This window comes from Balaenoptera borealis (assembly GCF_965194805.1).
Source record: "Balaenoptera borealis genome assembly, chromosome: 1".
In the NCBI taxonomy this organism is placed as follows: domain Eukaryota; kingdom Metazoa; phylum Chordata; class Mammalia; order Artiodactyla; family Balaenopteridae; genus Balaenoptera; species Balaenoptera borealis.
In genome coordinates this window covers 109,054,117-109,072,906 of record NC_138860.1, presented here as the reverse complement: position 1 = coordinate 109,072,906, position 18,790 = coordinate 109,054,117, and the positions used below count along the sequence as shown (strand labels likewise).

The 18,790-nt window shown below is 38.4% G+C and overlaps 1 protein-coding gene across 2 annotated transcripts in view; it reads right to left on the bottom strand.

Annotated features, from left to right (window-relative positions):
* Positions 1-3,597: 3,597 nt before the first annotated feature.
* The window catches only part of DPYD (dihydropyrimidine dehydrogenase), an 815,942-nt gene continuing 800,749 nt past the window's right edge, over positions 3,598-18,790 (bottom strand). For both annotated transcript variants that reach the window (XM_082383233.1, XM_082383234.1), the window contains one exon: positions 3,598-16,796. In XM_082383233.1, coding sequence (XP_082239359.1) covers positions 16,626-16,796 — 171 coding nt within the window. In that variant the 3' untranslated portion in view covers positions 3,598-16,625. The remainder of the gene's footprint in view (positions 16,797-18,790) is intronic.

Genomic DNA, 18,790 nt, shown 5'->3' with positions numbered 1-18,790 from the left:
AAACCATTCCTGCAGCTAAACCAGGGCAGGTAACTGTGGCTGGTTTGATTGACAGTGGGGAGAATTGGGGACAGACTTAGTTAAAGGAGGGGGAGAGAGGTGTGAGCAGAGGTGGTGAGAGGTTCTAGAAACTTGTAAACAGGGAAGACACTTGCATATCTGCAGGGGCCAGGCAGGCAATGAGAGGGGTGAGTGGAGGTGGTCTGTCCACTTGGAGAGCCCTGCCTGAAGGGGCAGCTGCTTCTAGTTTTAGCTCAGGGGTCAGCAAACCTTTCCTGGAAAGTGCCAGATAGATAGTAAATATTTCAGCCGTACTCTCTCTGTCATAACTTGTGACTGTGAAACTCTGTTGCAACCCCACTATGCAACTTGTTACCCATGACAGCAGCCATAGACAGTTCGGTTAGTGAATGGATGTGGCTTTGTTCCAGTAAAACTTTATTTACAAAGAGAAGCTGCCTTGGTGTGGCTCCTGGAGTATGCCAACCCCTGCTCTAGAACTGATGGTTGTTGGATCTGAGTTTTCAAAAGGATTTAGAAATCAGGATCGTGATGTGACGAATTTTGATTTTAAGATGTTTACTCAGTAAAATTTTTAATGCCATCTGATCCAAGCAAAATCATTTCTATGGCCCCATTGCAGCCAATTTGTTCACTCTCAGTAAGATTTGATATAGGCTTGGGGATAAGCAGGATTTGACAGCTGATGAGGAGAAAGAAGAACTTTCTAATAAAAACAATAGCATGAGAAGGACGATCAGGGAACGGAAGGTGCTCGTGGTGGGTGGTTTAGGGGTATAAACACTAAAGCCATCTTCTAGCTGTGAGACCTTGGACCAATGACCTCACCTCCCAGGCTTGGGTTTCCCATCTCTGCATAGCAAGGATTAAATTAGTTATTATTTGTAAAAGTCCTTGAAACAATCCCTGGCACAGAGGAATCACCAAATAGCTACAGGATTAATAATAATAAAAAGACCTGTTAAGAGGACTTGTAAATAACAAGCTAGATGTTTAGGCCAGCTTACTATTAGGAATAAGTGCAAAATTTTTCACTCATTGTCCATTTTCCATTGATATGGGTGCTTTATTATTTGTAGTAGAGATTAGTGAATTCTACACAGGCAGACAACTTCCATTTGGTCCGGAGTCAAACTCCACTCCTGACTGGTCACTCACTCTGCAAATGTGTCTCTTGATCCCAAAGGGGACCAGATAGACTATATATACCAACTTGGGAGGGAGAAGAGAGAAGGAACATCTAAGGAAATCTATTATATGCTAATTGCTCCTTAAGGTATCAGAATTCGTACCACAATCCTGTGAAGTAAATATGACAGTCTTCCCTCATTCTCCAAGTCCAGTAGCTTGCTGCTGCTAAGTGGCAGTGGCAGAAACTCAAACCCGGTTTAACATCAATGCCCATGTCCTTTCCTCTTTGGTAGCTGGGGTTTTCATTGTCTGTCTTTATGTTGAAATCACCAAGTCCTAGAATATGCACTAGGTATTTGTTAAATGAATAAATATCGATACATAAATAAAGGAAGGGAGGAAGGCACATAGGACGTTTATTCGTGGCCTGTTTCAACCAGAGCAATTCCACTTGCATCTGCTTTATCCTTCTGGAAGCTCCTGCAGTGCCTGTCACTGCCTCCTCACAAAAGCACATTATCTTCTCTGTGACATTTGCAGCAAAACTCAGAGAACGATAGTGTTATTGCTACATCCCTGTATAAGGGTGTCTTCTCTAGGCCTGAGCTGAGATTAGAATCATCTAGCAGGTAGAGGCTCTTGAGCCTATGCTTCAGGAGCCCAGAATTCCCAACCGTCACTTCTAGGACTTGCCCAGGCCTGTTCCCTGGGTGCCCTTTCCAAAGGCAGATCCTACCATGAGACGTGTCCTGTGCGATGTGGAACAGGCTCTTTGGAGGAAAAGAAGTTTTTGGGTTTTTTTTTCCACTGACCTGAATATTTGCACTAAGGTGTCCACAGGCATGTGTCTGAGGCCACTGACAGATAGGGACAGAGAGAGAGTGTGGAGAGAAAGGTTTAGGCTGGGAAGGCAGTTTCCATTTGTACTTTTACTCCAGGCACTGTAAATATCAGGGCCAACTCGTTGGACCCTTTTAACAGAAGGTCATGTAAGGAGTGGGGGCAGCTTTTATTCTTTTTACCTGAAAGTAGAGCTGATGTCACACTAAGAAGATTGAGAGTTTTGTTGGCTCTGGGACTGGCAGGATGTGAATAAGAGGATGTTAATGATGAAGTGGAAACTCGGAGGAGCAGAATCCAGGTTTAGAGTGATGGGACCCTGGTGTCTCCAGGAGCGGTGCTGGTGTGCAAGAGGATGCGGGAGCACACGGCCCCTTGGAGACAGGTGCTAATCCTTTTGTTGTTGTTGGAAATTGGGAGCGGGGTGTGCTCTTCAAAAACGGCTGACATAGGTAGGCTTGCAGGTGAGGGTTGGCTGTGAACATTTATTTCGTAATGTCAGTGTGACCTCATTGGTCCACACAGTGACCTAGTGAGGCCTGAAGATACTCCAATCAGGTGAACAGTTCACATGAGCACTGATTAGCCCAGGGCTGACAGTTCAGCATGTGTCCCCATCGGAGCTGTCCTCACTAAAATTCAGCCCTTCTTGCAATAGTTCTCTTTAAGTACGCTTTGCAATTCTTTGGCTGAGGGTTTCTAAAAACCTATTCTATTGGGGAGCCCCAAATCTGTAATTTCCTTCTAATGAGTCCTGTTAATTTGATGACAGCCTTCTCAAGCATCAACACCACCCTCCTTTGGTCTGTAGGGGGCTTCATAATAAGATGGATCCAGGGGGACAGAGAGCTGCCAGGCACAGTAAAGAAGCTAGTGTCTCTGACTAAGGAAGGATTTATTAATGATTTTAGTCCCAAAGGGAGAGACACACAGAAATTCTTCAGAAAGAAAGAAATGGCGATGGTGAAATTAAAGCAATCCAGATGGCCTATAAACAGGCTAATTATGTGGAAGACCCGGAAGCAACTCTGAAGTTTCTTCCGCAGCTGCCTTTGGAGTCTGCCACGTAGCCAGATGCTGGCAAGGCAAGCACATCTTCCACAGGTATCAGCAAAGTGGTGCCACATGTTAGAGCAAGCGATAACCCCCTAGGATACTTCTTTATGTAACAAAGAATATTTTAGATCTTTATGGGTAAAATTCTAGAGGATTTAGAAACCTCCATACTATTCAATGAGTAAAAATTATTTACAAATTGTTTTTCTTATTGGAAAGGCATAATTATGGAACACTGCATATATGTATTTGTTCACACCCATAACCATGATGTCAGATTAAGGAAAGAAAATGGTACTAGTACATTGTTAATTTATTGTAATTGAGAGATAAATGGCAACATTTTGATGAATAATGTCATTTAATGTCAAAGTTTTCTTTATCATCGTAGAAGTATCAAGTCCAAAGCTTGGTGCAGACTCTGAAATTAGAGGCCAGGATTGAAAAACTCTGCTCAATCTCTTGGCCTTCACCAGACCCTTTGTGACACCCTGACAGACATCCTAAAGCAGGGCCTGCAGGCCTTTCTCCCTAATTGAGTTTGGTGATTTTTTTAAAAATTAATTAATTAATTTATTTTTGGCTGCGTTGGGTCTTCGTTGTTGCTCGCGGGCTTTCTCTAGTTGTGGCAAGCGGGGGCTACTCTTAGTTGTGGTGCGCAGGCTTCTCATTGCGGTGGCTTCTCTTGCTGCAGAGCACAGGCTCTAGGCGCACGGGCTTCAGTAGTTGTGGCTCGCGGGCTCTAGAGCACAGGCTCAGTAGTTGTGGCTCACGGGCCCAGTTGCTCCGCGGCATGTGGGATCTTCCCGGACCAGGGCTCGAACCTGTGTCCCCTGCATTGGCAGGCGGATTCTTAACCACTGCGCCACCAGGGAAGCCCGAGTTTGGTGATTTTAGCAATGTCTGCAGAGAAGCCAGGCACCTGATTCAGAATGGAGAAGGAGACAGAGGGTGGGAAAAGGAAGTGTGGAGGTTCCTATTTAAAATGAATGGATCGATTTAACAATGGCCAGGATGATGTCATTAAAGGCATCTTCGTGATTACTAATTGATGTTCCCATGAGGTGGAAAGACTAGTGCCCCCCTAGAAATCCAGATATTATGCAGGTGTCTTTTTAAACTATATCTCATAGGAAGAAAGAACAATTGTTTGTAGTAGTTCTATGTTCAATATCAGGGCTTAGTTTAGAAACCTAGAAGAAGAGATTCTCAGCTGACCCTTGCACTCCTCTGGGCTTACACACTGTTATAGGATTTTCTGGTGTACCTACCAGTCTCTATCATCGTACTGTGAGTTCCCTGAAGGGAGGAGCCATGCCATTTAATTCAAAATTTTATTACGGGAGAAAGAATGGTCTTTCCAACAAATAGTGCTGGGACAAATGGACATCCATGTGCAACAGAATGAAGCTAGACTCCTACTTTACACCATCTAAAAACATTAACTCAAAATGGATCAAAAGCCTAAATGTAAAAGCTAAAAATATAAAAATCTTAGACAAAAACATAGGTGTAAATTTTATGACCTTACATTAGGTAATAGTTTCTTAGATATTACACCAAAAATATAAGCAACAAAATAAAGTAGATAAATTGGACATCATCAAAATTTAAAAAATTTTGTGCTTCAAAGGACACTATCAAGAAAGTGAAAAGGCAACATACGGAATGAAAAGAATTTTTACCAATTGTTTGTCTGAGCAGGGGCTTTTATCTAGAATATAAAAAGAACTCTACAACTCAGTATAAAAAAGACAAATAACCTAATTAAACATAAGAAGAGAATATGAATAGACATTTCTCCAAAGCAGAGATAAAAATAATACACACAAGAAAAAATGCGTAACAAAAAGCTATCAGGAAAATGCAAGTCAAAACCACAAGGAGAAGGGCTTCCCTGGTGGCGCAGTGGTTGAGAATCTGCCTGCCAATGCAGGGGACACGGGTTCGAGCACTGGTTTGGGAAGATCCCACATGCTGCGGAGCAACTAGGCCCGTGAGCCACAACTACTGAGCCTGCGCGTCTGGTGCCTGTGCTCCGCAACAAGAGAGGCCACGACAGTGAGAGGCCTGCGCACCGTGATGAAGAGTGGCCCCCACTCGCTGCGACTAGAGAAAGCCCTCGCACAGAAACGAAGACCCAACACAGCCAAAAATAAATAAATAAACTAATAAAAAAAAAAAACCCACAAGGAGATACCATTTCACTTTGTTAGGATGACTATAATCAAAAGGACAGATAATAACAAGTGTTGGTGAGGATGTGGAGATACTGGACATTCATACACTGTTGGTAGGAATGTGAAATGGTGCAGCAGTGACTTTGGAAAGCAATCTGGTAGTGCCTTAAAAGGTTAAACATAGTTACTACATGACACACCAATTCCACTCGTAAGTATACACCCAAGAAAAATGAAAACATGTCTACACTAAGGCTTGGACATGAATGTTTATAGCAGCTTTATTAATTAGCCAAAAATGAAAACAAATGTCCATCACCTGATGAATGGATAAATAAAACATTGGTATATCATACAATGGAATATTATGTAGCCACAAAAAGAAATGAAGTATTGATACATGCTACAAGTTGGATGAAACTTAAAAAGATTATGCAAGGTGAAAGAAGCCAGTCACAAAGGACCAAATATTTTATGATTCCATTTATGAAATGTCCGGAATAAGCAAATCCATAGACAGAAAGTAGATTGATGTTTGCCTGAGGCTGGGGCAGAGAGGAATGGGGACTGACCGCTAGTGGGTATGGGGTTTCTTTCGGGGAGTGATAAAATTGATAGTGGTGATGGTTGCACCACTCTGAATATACTAATAGCAAGTGAATTTTATACTTTAAATGGCTGAATTTTATGCTATGTGAATTATACCTCAGTAAAGCTGTTAAAAAAATAATCTGTTGTGTACCCAGCCCACAATATGCCAGGCCCTCAACCTGGCCCTGGGAATGCAAAGATGCATATGGCAAGTGCTTGCAACTTATTGCACTCATAGGCAGATGCATAAGGAGCAAAGATATTATCAGGAGGGAATGATTAACTCTCGTGTCTGGGGATGCCCTAGAGAAGAGGTCCCAACGTCTTGTGTTAGTTTTTGAAGAAAGGAAAAAAAATTACTCCTTGTATGAAGAGCAATACAGAACAAGGAAACAGCACATGCTAAAGCATTAGGGTGTTTTATATATTTTGGTATAGGGTTCATTTTTTAAACTTCTATGCTAAAAAAGGGAAAAATAAAGAAGTTTAGAAAGCACTTCATTGGGCAATTGTTCTAGTATTGATGAGAAGTGGGAAGATGTCAGTTCTGGTCGAAAGTGTGGGATGGAATGGAGGGCAAGGGCCACGCAGGGGGCATGTTCATGGAGCCCTCACTCTGGACCTCTGTGCGTCAGCTCTCTTCATCTGCAGCAGCCCCCCTATAAGGTCTGTTTACACTTTTTCCACTTTAGAGACAAGGGAAGTGAGGCACAGAGAAGTTAGGTAACTTGTCCAAAGTCTAAAGCTAAGTGGCAAGATTGGGATTCAAACCTGGGAACTCTGTCTCCAGAAACTGAACTTTTAGCCACTCCTTTATTTTGCCTCCCCTGAGAAACCTGCCACAAGGCTTGGCCCATCCCTGGTCCTTGGAAAGTGATTGTTGATGGAATGAACCCAGCTCTCCTGTCAAGCCCAAAGAGACTGTGCTAGGAAGCCCTGCCCTTGAGCATGGGCACTGCCACCACCTACACCCAGAGAAGTTGGAGATGCAGGCCCTGGTCTCATGTTTCAGGACAGCTGCCTCCTTCCTTCCTTTTTACTCTTTATAACATCCAGCCAGCAGATCCTACTGCCAGGGGCACCATCCTGAAAAGCTAATTTAAAAAAATATTTGATATTATACTATAATTTTGTATTATTAAACTAATATTTATTACACACTTTGCACGTGCAGGCACTGAGAGAAGCACTTTGCATGCATTATCTCCTTTTGACCTCACAATAGTGCTGAGAAGTTGATCCCTGACAGAGTGGTGTATTGGTTGATGGCATGGATTCAGGAGCTAGACTGCATGCGTTCAAATCTCAGCTCTGCCATTTACCGGCAGTGAGGCTTGTACAAATTGTTTAGTAGCTCTGTGCCTCAGTTGCCTCGGCTCTAAAACTGATGATAATAATAGTACATACTTCATAAGACTGTGATGGTTAAAAAGATTATAGGATGTACGGTGTTTGGAATAGTGCCTGGCATGTAGTGCCAACTGGTTAAATGTTAGTTGTCATCAGTCATCTCCTTTCTCCTGAGAAAACAGGCTGAGATTATTAAGTACCTTCCACAAGAAGGCACATCTAAACCGCAGAGCCAGGATTCAAGCACAAGGAGTTTGATTCCAGAATCTGCATTCTAAATCACTACGCCGTGTCACCTGTCCACAAGATTCTGTTCACCTGGTATATATCTTCTGTGAAGTATCCTTTGTCTTTCCCAGGACTTAAGGATCCATTTATATTATTTCCATAATAGCACGATCAACATTCTATTAGAAGAAAATTACTGTGTATTTCTAGTGTTTTTCCATTACTTTACACAGTGGCCGGTATCTACTGGTTATTAATAAATCTATGGTGTTCTCAACTCTACTGCTAAATATATCTTCAATCCATTCCTTCCTCTCTAACCCCACTATTGCTGCCTTATCAGTTCAAGTTCTCAAAATTTCTTGTTTGAGTGGCTGTAAGGGCACTGTAATTAAACTTTGTGCTACCATACTCATCACCATATGTCATGATATGAGATACTCTTAGTAAGCCTTTGTGCAATCAAAAGACTCTACAGTTTCCCTGCTGATAAAATTGATCTGAAGCTAAATGTATATATAATTAGACCCAATAATGTCACAATTTGGACAGCTCCACCACCTGAAAGTCCTTAATAATTATTATTTGATGAATGTGGAGTTGTCTCTGCTATTTAAGGCATGGTAATGAAGAGTTAATTTGTAAACACCTCCTGGCTGAGTGTAAAAATGGTTGATGCAATACTATTGATAATATGCAAAGTATGGTTTTCTTTACTGTTGCTGTACCAAACAAGCCATCTAAGATTTTTCAACCACCCGACAAATTCCATATGGGTCTGTATGTAGTAATGAACATCTTCTCTAAGGAAGGTATCTTCTAAACTCTCTGAAATTGACAGTCATTCATTCATTAAAATCTCACTTGATGCAGGAACTAATACACTTCCTTTCCTAAATAACAAATCCTTTACAATGCATAAAGATTAAGAAAACTTCATTTCTCATTTTGCCTCAGCATGAAACTGGTAGGCTAAATTTTATTTACTGCTCAATTACACAATCTGGTTAGGGGCCAAGCAGCTTCAGTATTTTCTATTTACTACACAATTCTTTCAGTTTCTTTTCTATCTAGTGGAGCTGTACCTTATATTTTAGTTTTCAATACCTTGAAGCACCTTTTTATACATTTGTTTACAGTTAGAATATCCTCTTTTTGTGTGGCATCTATTTATGTCTTTTGCCCATTTGCTCTATTGGTGGTCTGTTTTTTTCTTATGATTTGTAGGTGTTCCAATATTTTGTAAGTGAGTTCTTTGTCAGTTATATGTATTGCAAATGTATTTTCTCACTCTGTGACTTACCTGTTCATACTCTTAGTGGTCCTTTTGATGAAAAGAAACTCCTAAATTTAAAAAATTTTTAAAATTTTTGGCCGTGCCTCACAGCTTGCAGGATCTTAGTTCCCCAACCAGGGACTGAACCCAGGCCCTCGGCAGTGGAAGCGAGAAGTCCTAACCACTGGATCACCAGTGGGAGTTTCCCAGAAACTCCTAATTTTAATGTTGTCTTTATCAACTTTTTCCTTCATGATTAAGATTTTTGTTTTCTGTTTATTAAATATTTACCACTATGAACCCATCAGATTGCTAACAACACCCCTCCTTCCAATATAAAGTGTTAACAAGGGTGAAGAGGAACTTGAATGCTGCTGGTGAAGTGCAAATGGCTATAATCATTTTGCAAAACATTTCAGTAGCACAAATAATAATAAAGACACAATTCCTATGATTCAGCTATCCCCTTCCTGGTTATTTCTTAAAAGAAATGCATACATCTATGCACCGAAATACAAACACAAGAATCTTCATAGCAGCATTATCTGTAATAGTAAGAAAGACTACCAACGACCTATATTTTCTTCAATAATAACATAGATATGAAATTATGCCATACTTATGCACTGGAATACTACACAGGAATAAAAATCGTCAAATTGCCATTACATCCAATGGCGTATATGACTCTCCAAAGGCTAATATTGAGTGAAAGAAATCAATCATTTAAAAAAATACAGGGCTTCCCTGGTGGCGCAGTGGTTGAGAATCCGCCTGCCAATGCAGGGGACACGGGTTCGAGCCCTAGTCTGGGAAGATCCCACGTGCCACGGAGCAACTGGGCCCGTGAGCCACAACTACTGAGCCTGCGCGTCTGGAGCTTGTGCTCCGCAACAAGAGAGGCCGCGATAGTGAGAGGCCCCCGCTTGCCGTAACTAGAGAAAGCCCTTGCACAGAAACGAAGAACCAACACAGCCAAAAATAAATAAATAAATTAAATAATTTGAATAAATTTATTAAAAAAAATACATATCGTGGGGGACTTCCATGGTGGTCCAGTGGTTAAGACTTCCACTGCAAGGGCACTGGTTCCATCCCTCATCTGGAAACTAAGATCCTTCATGCTGTGCGGTGTGGCCAAAAAAAAAAAAAAAAAAAAAAACTTATTGTGTGGTTCTATTTATATAAAGTTCAAAAATATTTATATAAAATGCTGGCAAACCAGCATGGTGTTAGAGGTCAGGACAGTGGTTACTTTGCAGGAGAAAGGAAGAGGTCCAAGGAGGATTTCAGAGATGCAGGGAGATTTTTGACTTGGGTGGGAATTAAATGACTATTGTTCTCTTTGTGTGATAAGATGAAACTTATGACTTTTGTGAACTTTTCTGTGTGTGCTATATTTTAATAAAAGAAGTTTATGAAAATAAAGTTAGCACATAAGACAAAAATCATATTAAATTTCTTTTTGAGAATACTTGGCTCTACATTTTCCTGTCTCATCTCCTATATATATCAGTGTAATCTGATATTTTTGGGCACAAATGAATGCTTTGTTTTTACTTCTAAGGTCATGTAAGTTTCTACTTCAGACAAATTTTTTTTTCATATCTTAGGTACTAGATTCTAGCAACATGGAACTATTATGGACCTTAAAAATTATCTTTAAGTCCCTTGATAAAGACCTGAAGTAGGGCAATGAGAATAGAAGAAGATACAGAAGCACTTCTTATTTCAGAGGTAGAATTGATAAAAACTGGCAATGGATGGGAGGAATGCAGTGGGACAGACTGTAGTTGATTTTTATTCTTTGGTCCATCCGTTTACCCAAATTTGGTAACAGCAGAGGCTCTTGATCCTTGCAGAATATATGAGATTCCTATTGTTGCTGTAACTATCACAAACTAAGTTACTGAAAGCAACACCAATACTAATCATCTCACAGTTCTGGAGGTCAGAGTCTAAGAAGTCTCCATTGGTTAAAAACTAAAGATGGGCTGAACTGCCTTCCTTTCTAGAGGTTCTAGGGGAAAGTCCATTTTCTTGCTTTTTCTAGCTTCTCTAGGTGCTTGAATTCCCTGCCTTGTGACCCCCTTCCATTTTTAAAGCCCTAAGTGACCAGCTGAGTATTTCTCGATTGCATTACTGACATTCTGTCTCTTCTGCCTCCCTCTTACTGAGGACTCTTGTGATTACATTCAGCTCACCCAGATAATCTAGGATAATCTCCCTATTTTAAGGTCAGTTGATTAGCAACCTTAATTCAATCTGGTATTTATTCTCCCCCTTGTCATGTAGCATGATAAATTCACAGGTTCCAGGCATTAGGACATAAGCAGCTTGGGGAGGGGACATTTTTGTCTATCACGCAACAATATATTTGTTATGGTACAACAAAGACGATGTGAACTTAGAGCTCCGGGGGTCACACGTGGAGCCTGAAAATAAAGCCACAGAAAGCAGAACAGAGAGATGAAGGGAATCTGAGTGCTGCTGATGCCATTATTTGAAACTCTGGATCCAATAAATACGACCCCTGGGTTTTTAGTTATGTAAGCCAATAACATCCTTCTTTCTTTTCCTAAAATAGTTTGAATTGGATTTTCTGTCACTTGAAATTAAGCATCCTGACTGATATGGGGCAGGAAGGAAAGGAAGAGCTTATTGTGATTTTATTGGATCAATCCTGAGTGACTAGACGAGGAGCAAAGCTATGATACATGAAGAAGGATGGGAAGAGATGAACTAAGGAGGAGATAAGAGTTGACTTTAGGCATCCAAAGTTAGGCTTTGTAACTGAATATCCATTGTACAACAAGCACTCTGATATACACATTTGAAAGTCAGAGAAGGGGGGATGACACATAGACTTTGGAGTCCCCAGTCTTTCTCCTCTTATCTTTAATGTAGATGTTTTATCTATGGTGTTCTTTGCTAGGTCCTTGGACTCCTATACTGCTGTCTTTAGCAGAAGAGAGCATAAAGCTGCCATGTTCTTGTCTTCAGGAAACTTTCAAAGATTTTTATTTTAAGGGTTAGCTCAGAATAATACTGGAATAAGAGGCATTGCCATTGGCCATAGTTGTTGGCAAGCCTTTGCAGTAGGATAAAAATTACTCATGCTTGTAGTCTCAAAAGAGAAAACGAACTTTCATTATTAAATACACCATGCCCCCCCAATCACATATGTAGCCCCATCAAAACATCACAACCTATACGAAGGAAGAGCAAGATGTAGTCTCCCAAATGTTGCAAAACAAAAGGGGAATGTAAAAAAAAATTATGGTTAGCTTCCTACAGTCCTGTCCCAAATCCCTAAGCCCTCCCTCTCCCTTTCACTCAAAAGAGTTTCTTTTAAAACAGAGAAAATAAGCATTTTTGAGTTTCTTACATAAAGACATAAATTGAATTGAAAGTTTCTTATCTTTCACTCAGGTTCTTATACCTCCAAGAAAATATGCAGACTTAACCTTTTCAATAATTGAGTCTTAACATACGTGTGTCTTTCTCACACTTGTGTGCGTGTGTGTGTATACTTGGCGTTTTATCTTTGACCAAATACCTAGATTCCATGGAGCTGGATACCATAAAATCATAGAAGGCCAGGAAAGATGAATAAGCCAGCACTAGTAACAGGCAGGTAGATCTTATTTTCAACAGAAACACATGAAGGAAAATTATTGGTAAGAGAGGAGGTCTTGACCCGTATGTTGACTAATGCAAATCTTCAAAAACTTCCAGCAGTATATGAATTTGAATTCATCAATGGTAGTGGAATAGAGAAGGCAGGGACACAGAAGACTCTTGGTGCTTGCGGAACACAGCATATGGAAAAGCACTACATAAATTCTGTAAATAAATAACTGCACAGATACATTAATCAATATGACTCACTACCATAGACTATCTACCAGTGACAAGATGGCTTGGTTTCTTTGATGGCACAGAAGTTTATAGTGCATATTAGAAGAATAGTAAATATGAAAACAATGATAGACAATATCAGAGTTTATAAATGCTATAGATCAGTTAATGAAAGGCTAACATACTCAGAGGGACAATTAGCCATGCAAGTTTCCAACCTGAATGGGACTATTCACTTTAAAAATGTCATTTTGTAATTTAAAAAATTTAAGCAGAAAATCTGTACTAATTAATAAAAGAGGTACTATATTAATTAATGTTACCATATTAATTAATAAAAAAAGAGCTAGACTACAGGAACCTCCCAGAATCATTAAAGATCTGGTCCAAATTTTCACTCTGCAGGCAGTTTGCTGAATTGTATGCATCCGTGGATAAGAGGAAAAGTTACAGCTCTGGGTGGATAATAGTATGTCTAATGGCTTTCCAGTTAATTGAATTAACTTCGTAGGCTAGAAGTAGATCAGATCCTGCCATGTAATAAGCTCATTTCTAAGGACCGTATCTTAGCCCTTTCAGACAATGGTTATTTCATAATTTCTTCAGGCCATTAAATGGCATCCTAAGACCAGCAAAAGTGAATAATGCATCTCCAAATATTCATATTGTGGAAAAATAGATAATACCCGCTTAGCAAAATAATCTGGAAGAGAGGGCATCGTCTGAAAGTCAAGTCAGCTGAGCTTCATTTCTAAATATGGTAATTGGATATTTATATGTTAAGTTTCATTACCGGGATCTTTCATTTTTGTTAGAATTAGCTACCCTACTCTCTTTTTAAAAGAATCTTGATCTTCCAACTGCTTGGAATATCTTTTTCCAGATTGCTATGGTGATGAATGAATGCTTAGGAAGTCATACCACCAGTTAATACTAAGACAGTCTGATTTTGAGTCTAGCAAATGTAGATTTTTGCTAGTAGCCTTTTATCTCTTTAAAGTGTATTTGAAGTTTCTATGTTCATAAATAGTAGCAACAGAAATTATATCTAATGTATTAAATGCAAAGCTATCATCTTCTGATGAAATTTTACAGATGAATAAATTGAGGTTCAGTGGTCTAGTTAACATATCCAAGTTCATGTACTTGGCAAGCAGCAGATCCAGATTCTAATAACCTGTGTGTAAGATGAATAACTTTTTTCATATTTGTAGGAAGGTTTGGGAGGTGCAAGTGAAGCTGGGGAACATGCACTGTGGGCTGTGGAGTGGGCGAGTGGAGTATTGGGTTTAAATATGGACTTTGCCCTCTTCAATGTATGGTCTTGGGCAAATTGCATAAACTCTTTGAGCCTTGGTTTTTCATCTGTGAAATGGGGCTAATAATCTCTATTCTGATCAAATTACTGTGTGCTTAAATGAGATGTTTTATTTACATTTTAGTTTTGGTTTGTTGCTGTCACTTTGGTTGATAGAGTTTTAAAACAATGGTAGAAGAATTTGTTCTGCATTAAAAAATGTTTGACTTATATAAACAGTATTTACAGGTAATTTTTTTTCTTAATATACAAAGTCAAGAAGAATCTTTAAGTTATTTTATTGTAATGACAAGGCTCTCACTTGAGTAGTACAAGATAGACCGCTGATGGTCTCTTCAGACAATATTAGATAAGATCTTAGTAACTGAATGTTTTTATATTATTGAAATTCTGTGTTTATTATAAAGTATAACCTGATTATATGAGCTCTAATATAAACATATTTTTAAGTGAACACATTAAAGATTTTAATGAACTCATTGTTAACAAGGGAACCAGTAAGATTTACAACTTGTTCCAGTATAAACATTTTAATTTTAAAATAACAATACATAATAGAAGAGACAGAAGATGATTTGTATCCAAAACACATCTTTGTTTTCTAAATTGCTTCACTATAGGATGTTTTTAAATGAGAAAAAAAAACTGAATACTTATTCAATAAGAGTTATTTAATTAACCTGTATTATTTTGCTTCATCCTCACAATAATCTTAGGAATTAGAAACTACTTTAATACCAATTTAATAGATTAGGAAGTTTGGTTGTCTGAGGTAACAAGCAATTAAGTGACAGCCAGGTATCAAACTCCAAAGACTGCAATTATCTTCCAACTTTGGTTAAAGCCCAGAGTATGTAAAGGACATATGTTTGGAATAGTAGTGGAGGCTCTTAGTAGGAGAGTATTGAATTCCATTTTAATGAGACTGCATTTAATTTGTTAACACATGAAAGGATCTGGAGGTTTTTATGGTGGTAGAGAAATATGATGGGACATTCATGTTGGCAAGTAATCTATCAATAGAATAGCACTGAAGAAGTGGGAGGACATGTTGGATGGCCTGTTAGGAGGTATTACAAGAGCTGGATAATACACATTGGAGGAAAGAACCATGGCAGTTTCTACAATTTAGAGCTGGGGAAAGACTTGGGGAATGTTTTAGGAGTAAAATTGTTGGACGTGGTAAGGGACTGCATGAAAGCAGGGAAGACAAAAAGCAGGAGAGGTAACTATTTTGACTTTTGAAATTGAGTTTGAAATGCTTAAATACAGCAAGTGGTCAGATACATGGATAGAAGTCCAACTTGGAGGTATAGATGTTAGCACATCTGTGTAGAAGGGGTAATCAGAGTCAAGAGTGAGAAGAAATCTTAAGGACACCTTCATTAGATTTGAACTAGCTTGATATGTATGACTGACTGTGAATGGAATTTGCTGTAGAATTAACCCCAAACTGCTCTACCAAGAGATAGCAAAAGACCGTGTTATTTAAAATGCTTTATAAAATTTTATTTGGTATTATTCAATCATACAGATTTTATGGTAAATGTGCATTTCTAAAAGTGCATAATCAAACATTTAATTTTTCTTGATCTTGCATTTGTCATAGAAATATGCCACAGGTGATTACATAAAGATTTACTACTTATGGATTCATATTAAAATATGCCACAAAGAAGAGATAAACTGATTTATAGGATGCTATTTGCTGATTATGAAAATAGAGAAATACGAAAATATTATTTGGCAATAACAGAAAATATTTCTTTTTTATTTAATTACTTTGGAAATTCAACATAAACACTAAAATAAAGAGTTGGTAAAGTGGTATCACACACTTAATATATATTTCCAATACTATATTTTTCATTCTTGAAAAATGAAGCACATGACCCACTGTTGTATAATCTGGGTTGTGTTCAAACATTAACTGCTGTAATCATGAAGGTTACTATCAGAAGCAGATAGAACAGATCTGTGCACAGCAAAAGAGTGGTTTTAACCAGAGTTCCGTCCTAACTCGTCTTACTTTGTTAGGAACATAGTTTAAATATTTAAAGAAGAATGTCATGTAGATTCATTGGTGGCGTTTGGACACCCATCTCAGGAGTGAGTGATGAATAGCACAGCGTGATATGAATGGTTACTAAATACTCTCCCCTTCAGTATCCAGCACCAAAAAGAAGTTATTTCAGTGAAGTGGCCTTAAAAAAGTTTCCCAAACCCTTGCTGGCTTTCTTTTCCTGCCACAGTAAATTATTATTTGACTTCATTGCAGCTTTATGGAGCTAATTACCTTTGCTTAGAAACAGAGTTAAAATTAAATGTAATTTTTAATTATAAAATGTTTCCTTGGAAACATTTGCTCATAAGTTAAATTGTACTTTGTTCTAAAATACTTACTTCTTTTACAATTAGAAATCAAAGACAGAGCCGAGCATAGGGCAATTTGGAAACTGTAGCATTAATTGCCACAAAACTGCTAATATTTTTCATAATGGACAACTGATGGTGAACATCCAATTAACTGCTACACAGTTACATTTAACAACTCTCCTCAAAAAAGAATTATTCTATTTTATGACCATTAATTGAATGGTCACTGGCAGTAGCCATTTTTAAAATTTAGAAATTTCTTTAGAAATTATCTTTTTTTATTTCGAAATTATATATTTGTTTGAATTTAGAAAGAGCTGAGCATAATAATCACAATTAAAAAGATCAGCATAAGTAGGTGACCTCAAGGTCCACAGCAACTGTTTCACAAATCACCTTAACACACGGGATTCACAGCCAAGGGCAAGCCTCTCTTTGGTTCATAAGGTGTTGTCCTGGAAACCATTCTGATGCAGTCGATAATAGGGCAGACGGAGAGACACAGGGTACAGCCTGTACAAGTGTCAGTAATGGTGGGCAGGTGGGTTTCAGGATCAAACTGGATAGCCTGCGAACAGAAATAAAGAGTCTTGCTGTCACTGCCCACAAAGGTCAAGAATGCCCCCATTTTAGCATCAACGTTTTTTTCCACTGCAGGAGAGCTGCACTTGGAGACAACTACGCCCAGCACTGTGGTGCAGCTATAGCAACAGTTGAGCTGCCAGGGAGAAGGGGGAAAAAAAAAAAAAAAAAAAAAAAAGGACAGAAAAGAAATGCTTTTAAAATTAGAAACCCAATGTTTAAAATTCCTTAGAGGTATTTTTCTCTCTTTGTGTGAGGAAAATATTTCATAAAATAGTAACTCTCTAGTGTCCTGTGTTCTGAGAAGAACGTAGGTCTTGTCAGTCTGACCATGACTGGGTAGGTGTCGGCTACCTGAGGGGGGCAGGGTGCTTCCACACCTTGCCCTTCTCACACTCATGGTTCTCGACAGTGGAGAAGTGTCACTGTCAGATGGGGCAATGAATGCACTTGTTTCGATTTCAAATTATGTGTGTAGTGTTTAGAAGAAGGCAATAGGAAAAAAAATTAGCTTAAGTGCCAGCTTTCAGGTTTGAGGATTTCCAAGCTGATTCTAGGCATTACCCGACCACCAAGGGGAAAAATCACTGAAAGGTGGGAGCCTGGACACCTGGCTTCCCGGTCCTGGCCTGACACTCCTCAGCTGGGAGAACCAGGATAAGGCTTCCAGCTCTAAAACTGCTCAGGATTTTGAGAAATTCAATAATTTATTCCATTTTTCCCCCTCCCTTCTTTCCTTCCTTCCTTTCTTTTAACATGAAGCAATCTATAATATGCAATGAAAATACCTAGTGTGAAATTTACAATTGAGATTTTTATTTAAAGTCATGATGATTATTTGTTAAAGAGAGATATTTCAACAGTGGAAACAACATGCAAGAATTTCCATCTAGGGGAGACTTCAGGGTAGCTACGTGGGGGCAGAGGAGACTTGAGGACTTGTCTGGAATCTTGCAGAACAATTCGATGTTTTTACTCAGATGGTGCACTAATTTGGAGGGACGAGCTAGGGGGTTGAGAAAAATTATGAGGGTCATTAAGCCCCCACCTCACTCCAGATACTCCTTGAGGCTAGGTCTGCAAATCTTACATTTTGAAATAATTACTGAATTCTGTTGGGTTTTTTTTTTGTTCTGTGTCATATACAGCATGCTATATAATCCAATTCAAAATATTTTTTATGTTTAAAATTTTCCTCCCCCAAATGAGGTTACTTGTAACTATAATTTTTTTCTCTTTTATGCACATAAAAATGAAAATGGTCTCATTAGAGTAAATTATCTCAGGCTGCTTAATATTTTTAAAAAATTTCTGATCTTTAGGAAACAATCATATATCTGAACAAGAGCTGTAGTTATGACAAACTATTAGAAAATTTGTCTAAACAAATTGTTGCCATGTTTTGTAAAACAACATCTCAGATGGCTGTTTAAATGAGTAAAAGCTATTTCTCTTCCTTATGTACCCTTTTATAAATAGAAATCCAAGAAACAATTGATGAAAATAAAATAATACTTATGTTTTAGAAATCTTATACTTTGAAAATTTGCAAACATGTAAAACTTTACAGTTGAAGATTCTGATTTTCTATTTTTTATCTTTTAGAGACAAAAGAGTCAAAGGACTTTTAAAATCTTTTAAAATGTATAATTGTGATCTTTTCCCCTCATTAATAAGATTATTTTTGCTAAAAATTGTACCAAGGCTAGAATTACAAGGTGGGAGTCATAACCTCTAAGATTTAAGATGTTAGAACCCTGATGCTGTGATTTTAGTGACGGAACTTCCTTACTTATCTCTGATTGGTTAATTAGAGAAAAGAGGAAATGAAAATGCATGTGATATGATTAGCATTTTCAAAGTAACCGTTAGAGACACTTCTCAGAAAAAAAAGTGATACAATGGGTGAAAATTTGGTATAGAAGTAGTGTTAAATTAAGGACGAAGAGATTTTTTAAAAATTAAAATTATGTCTGTCAT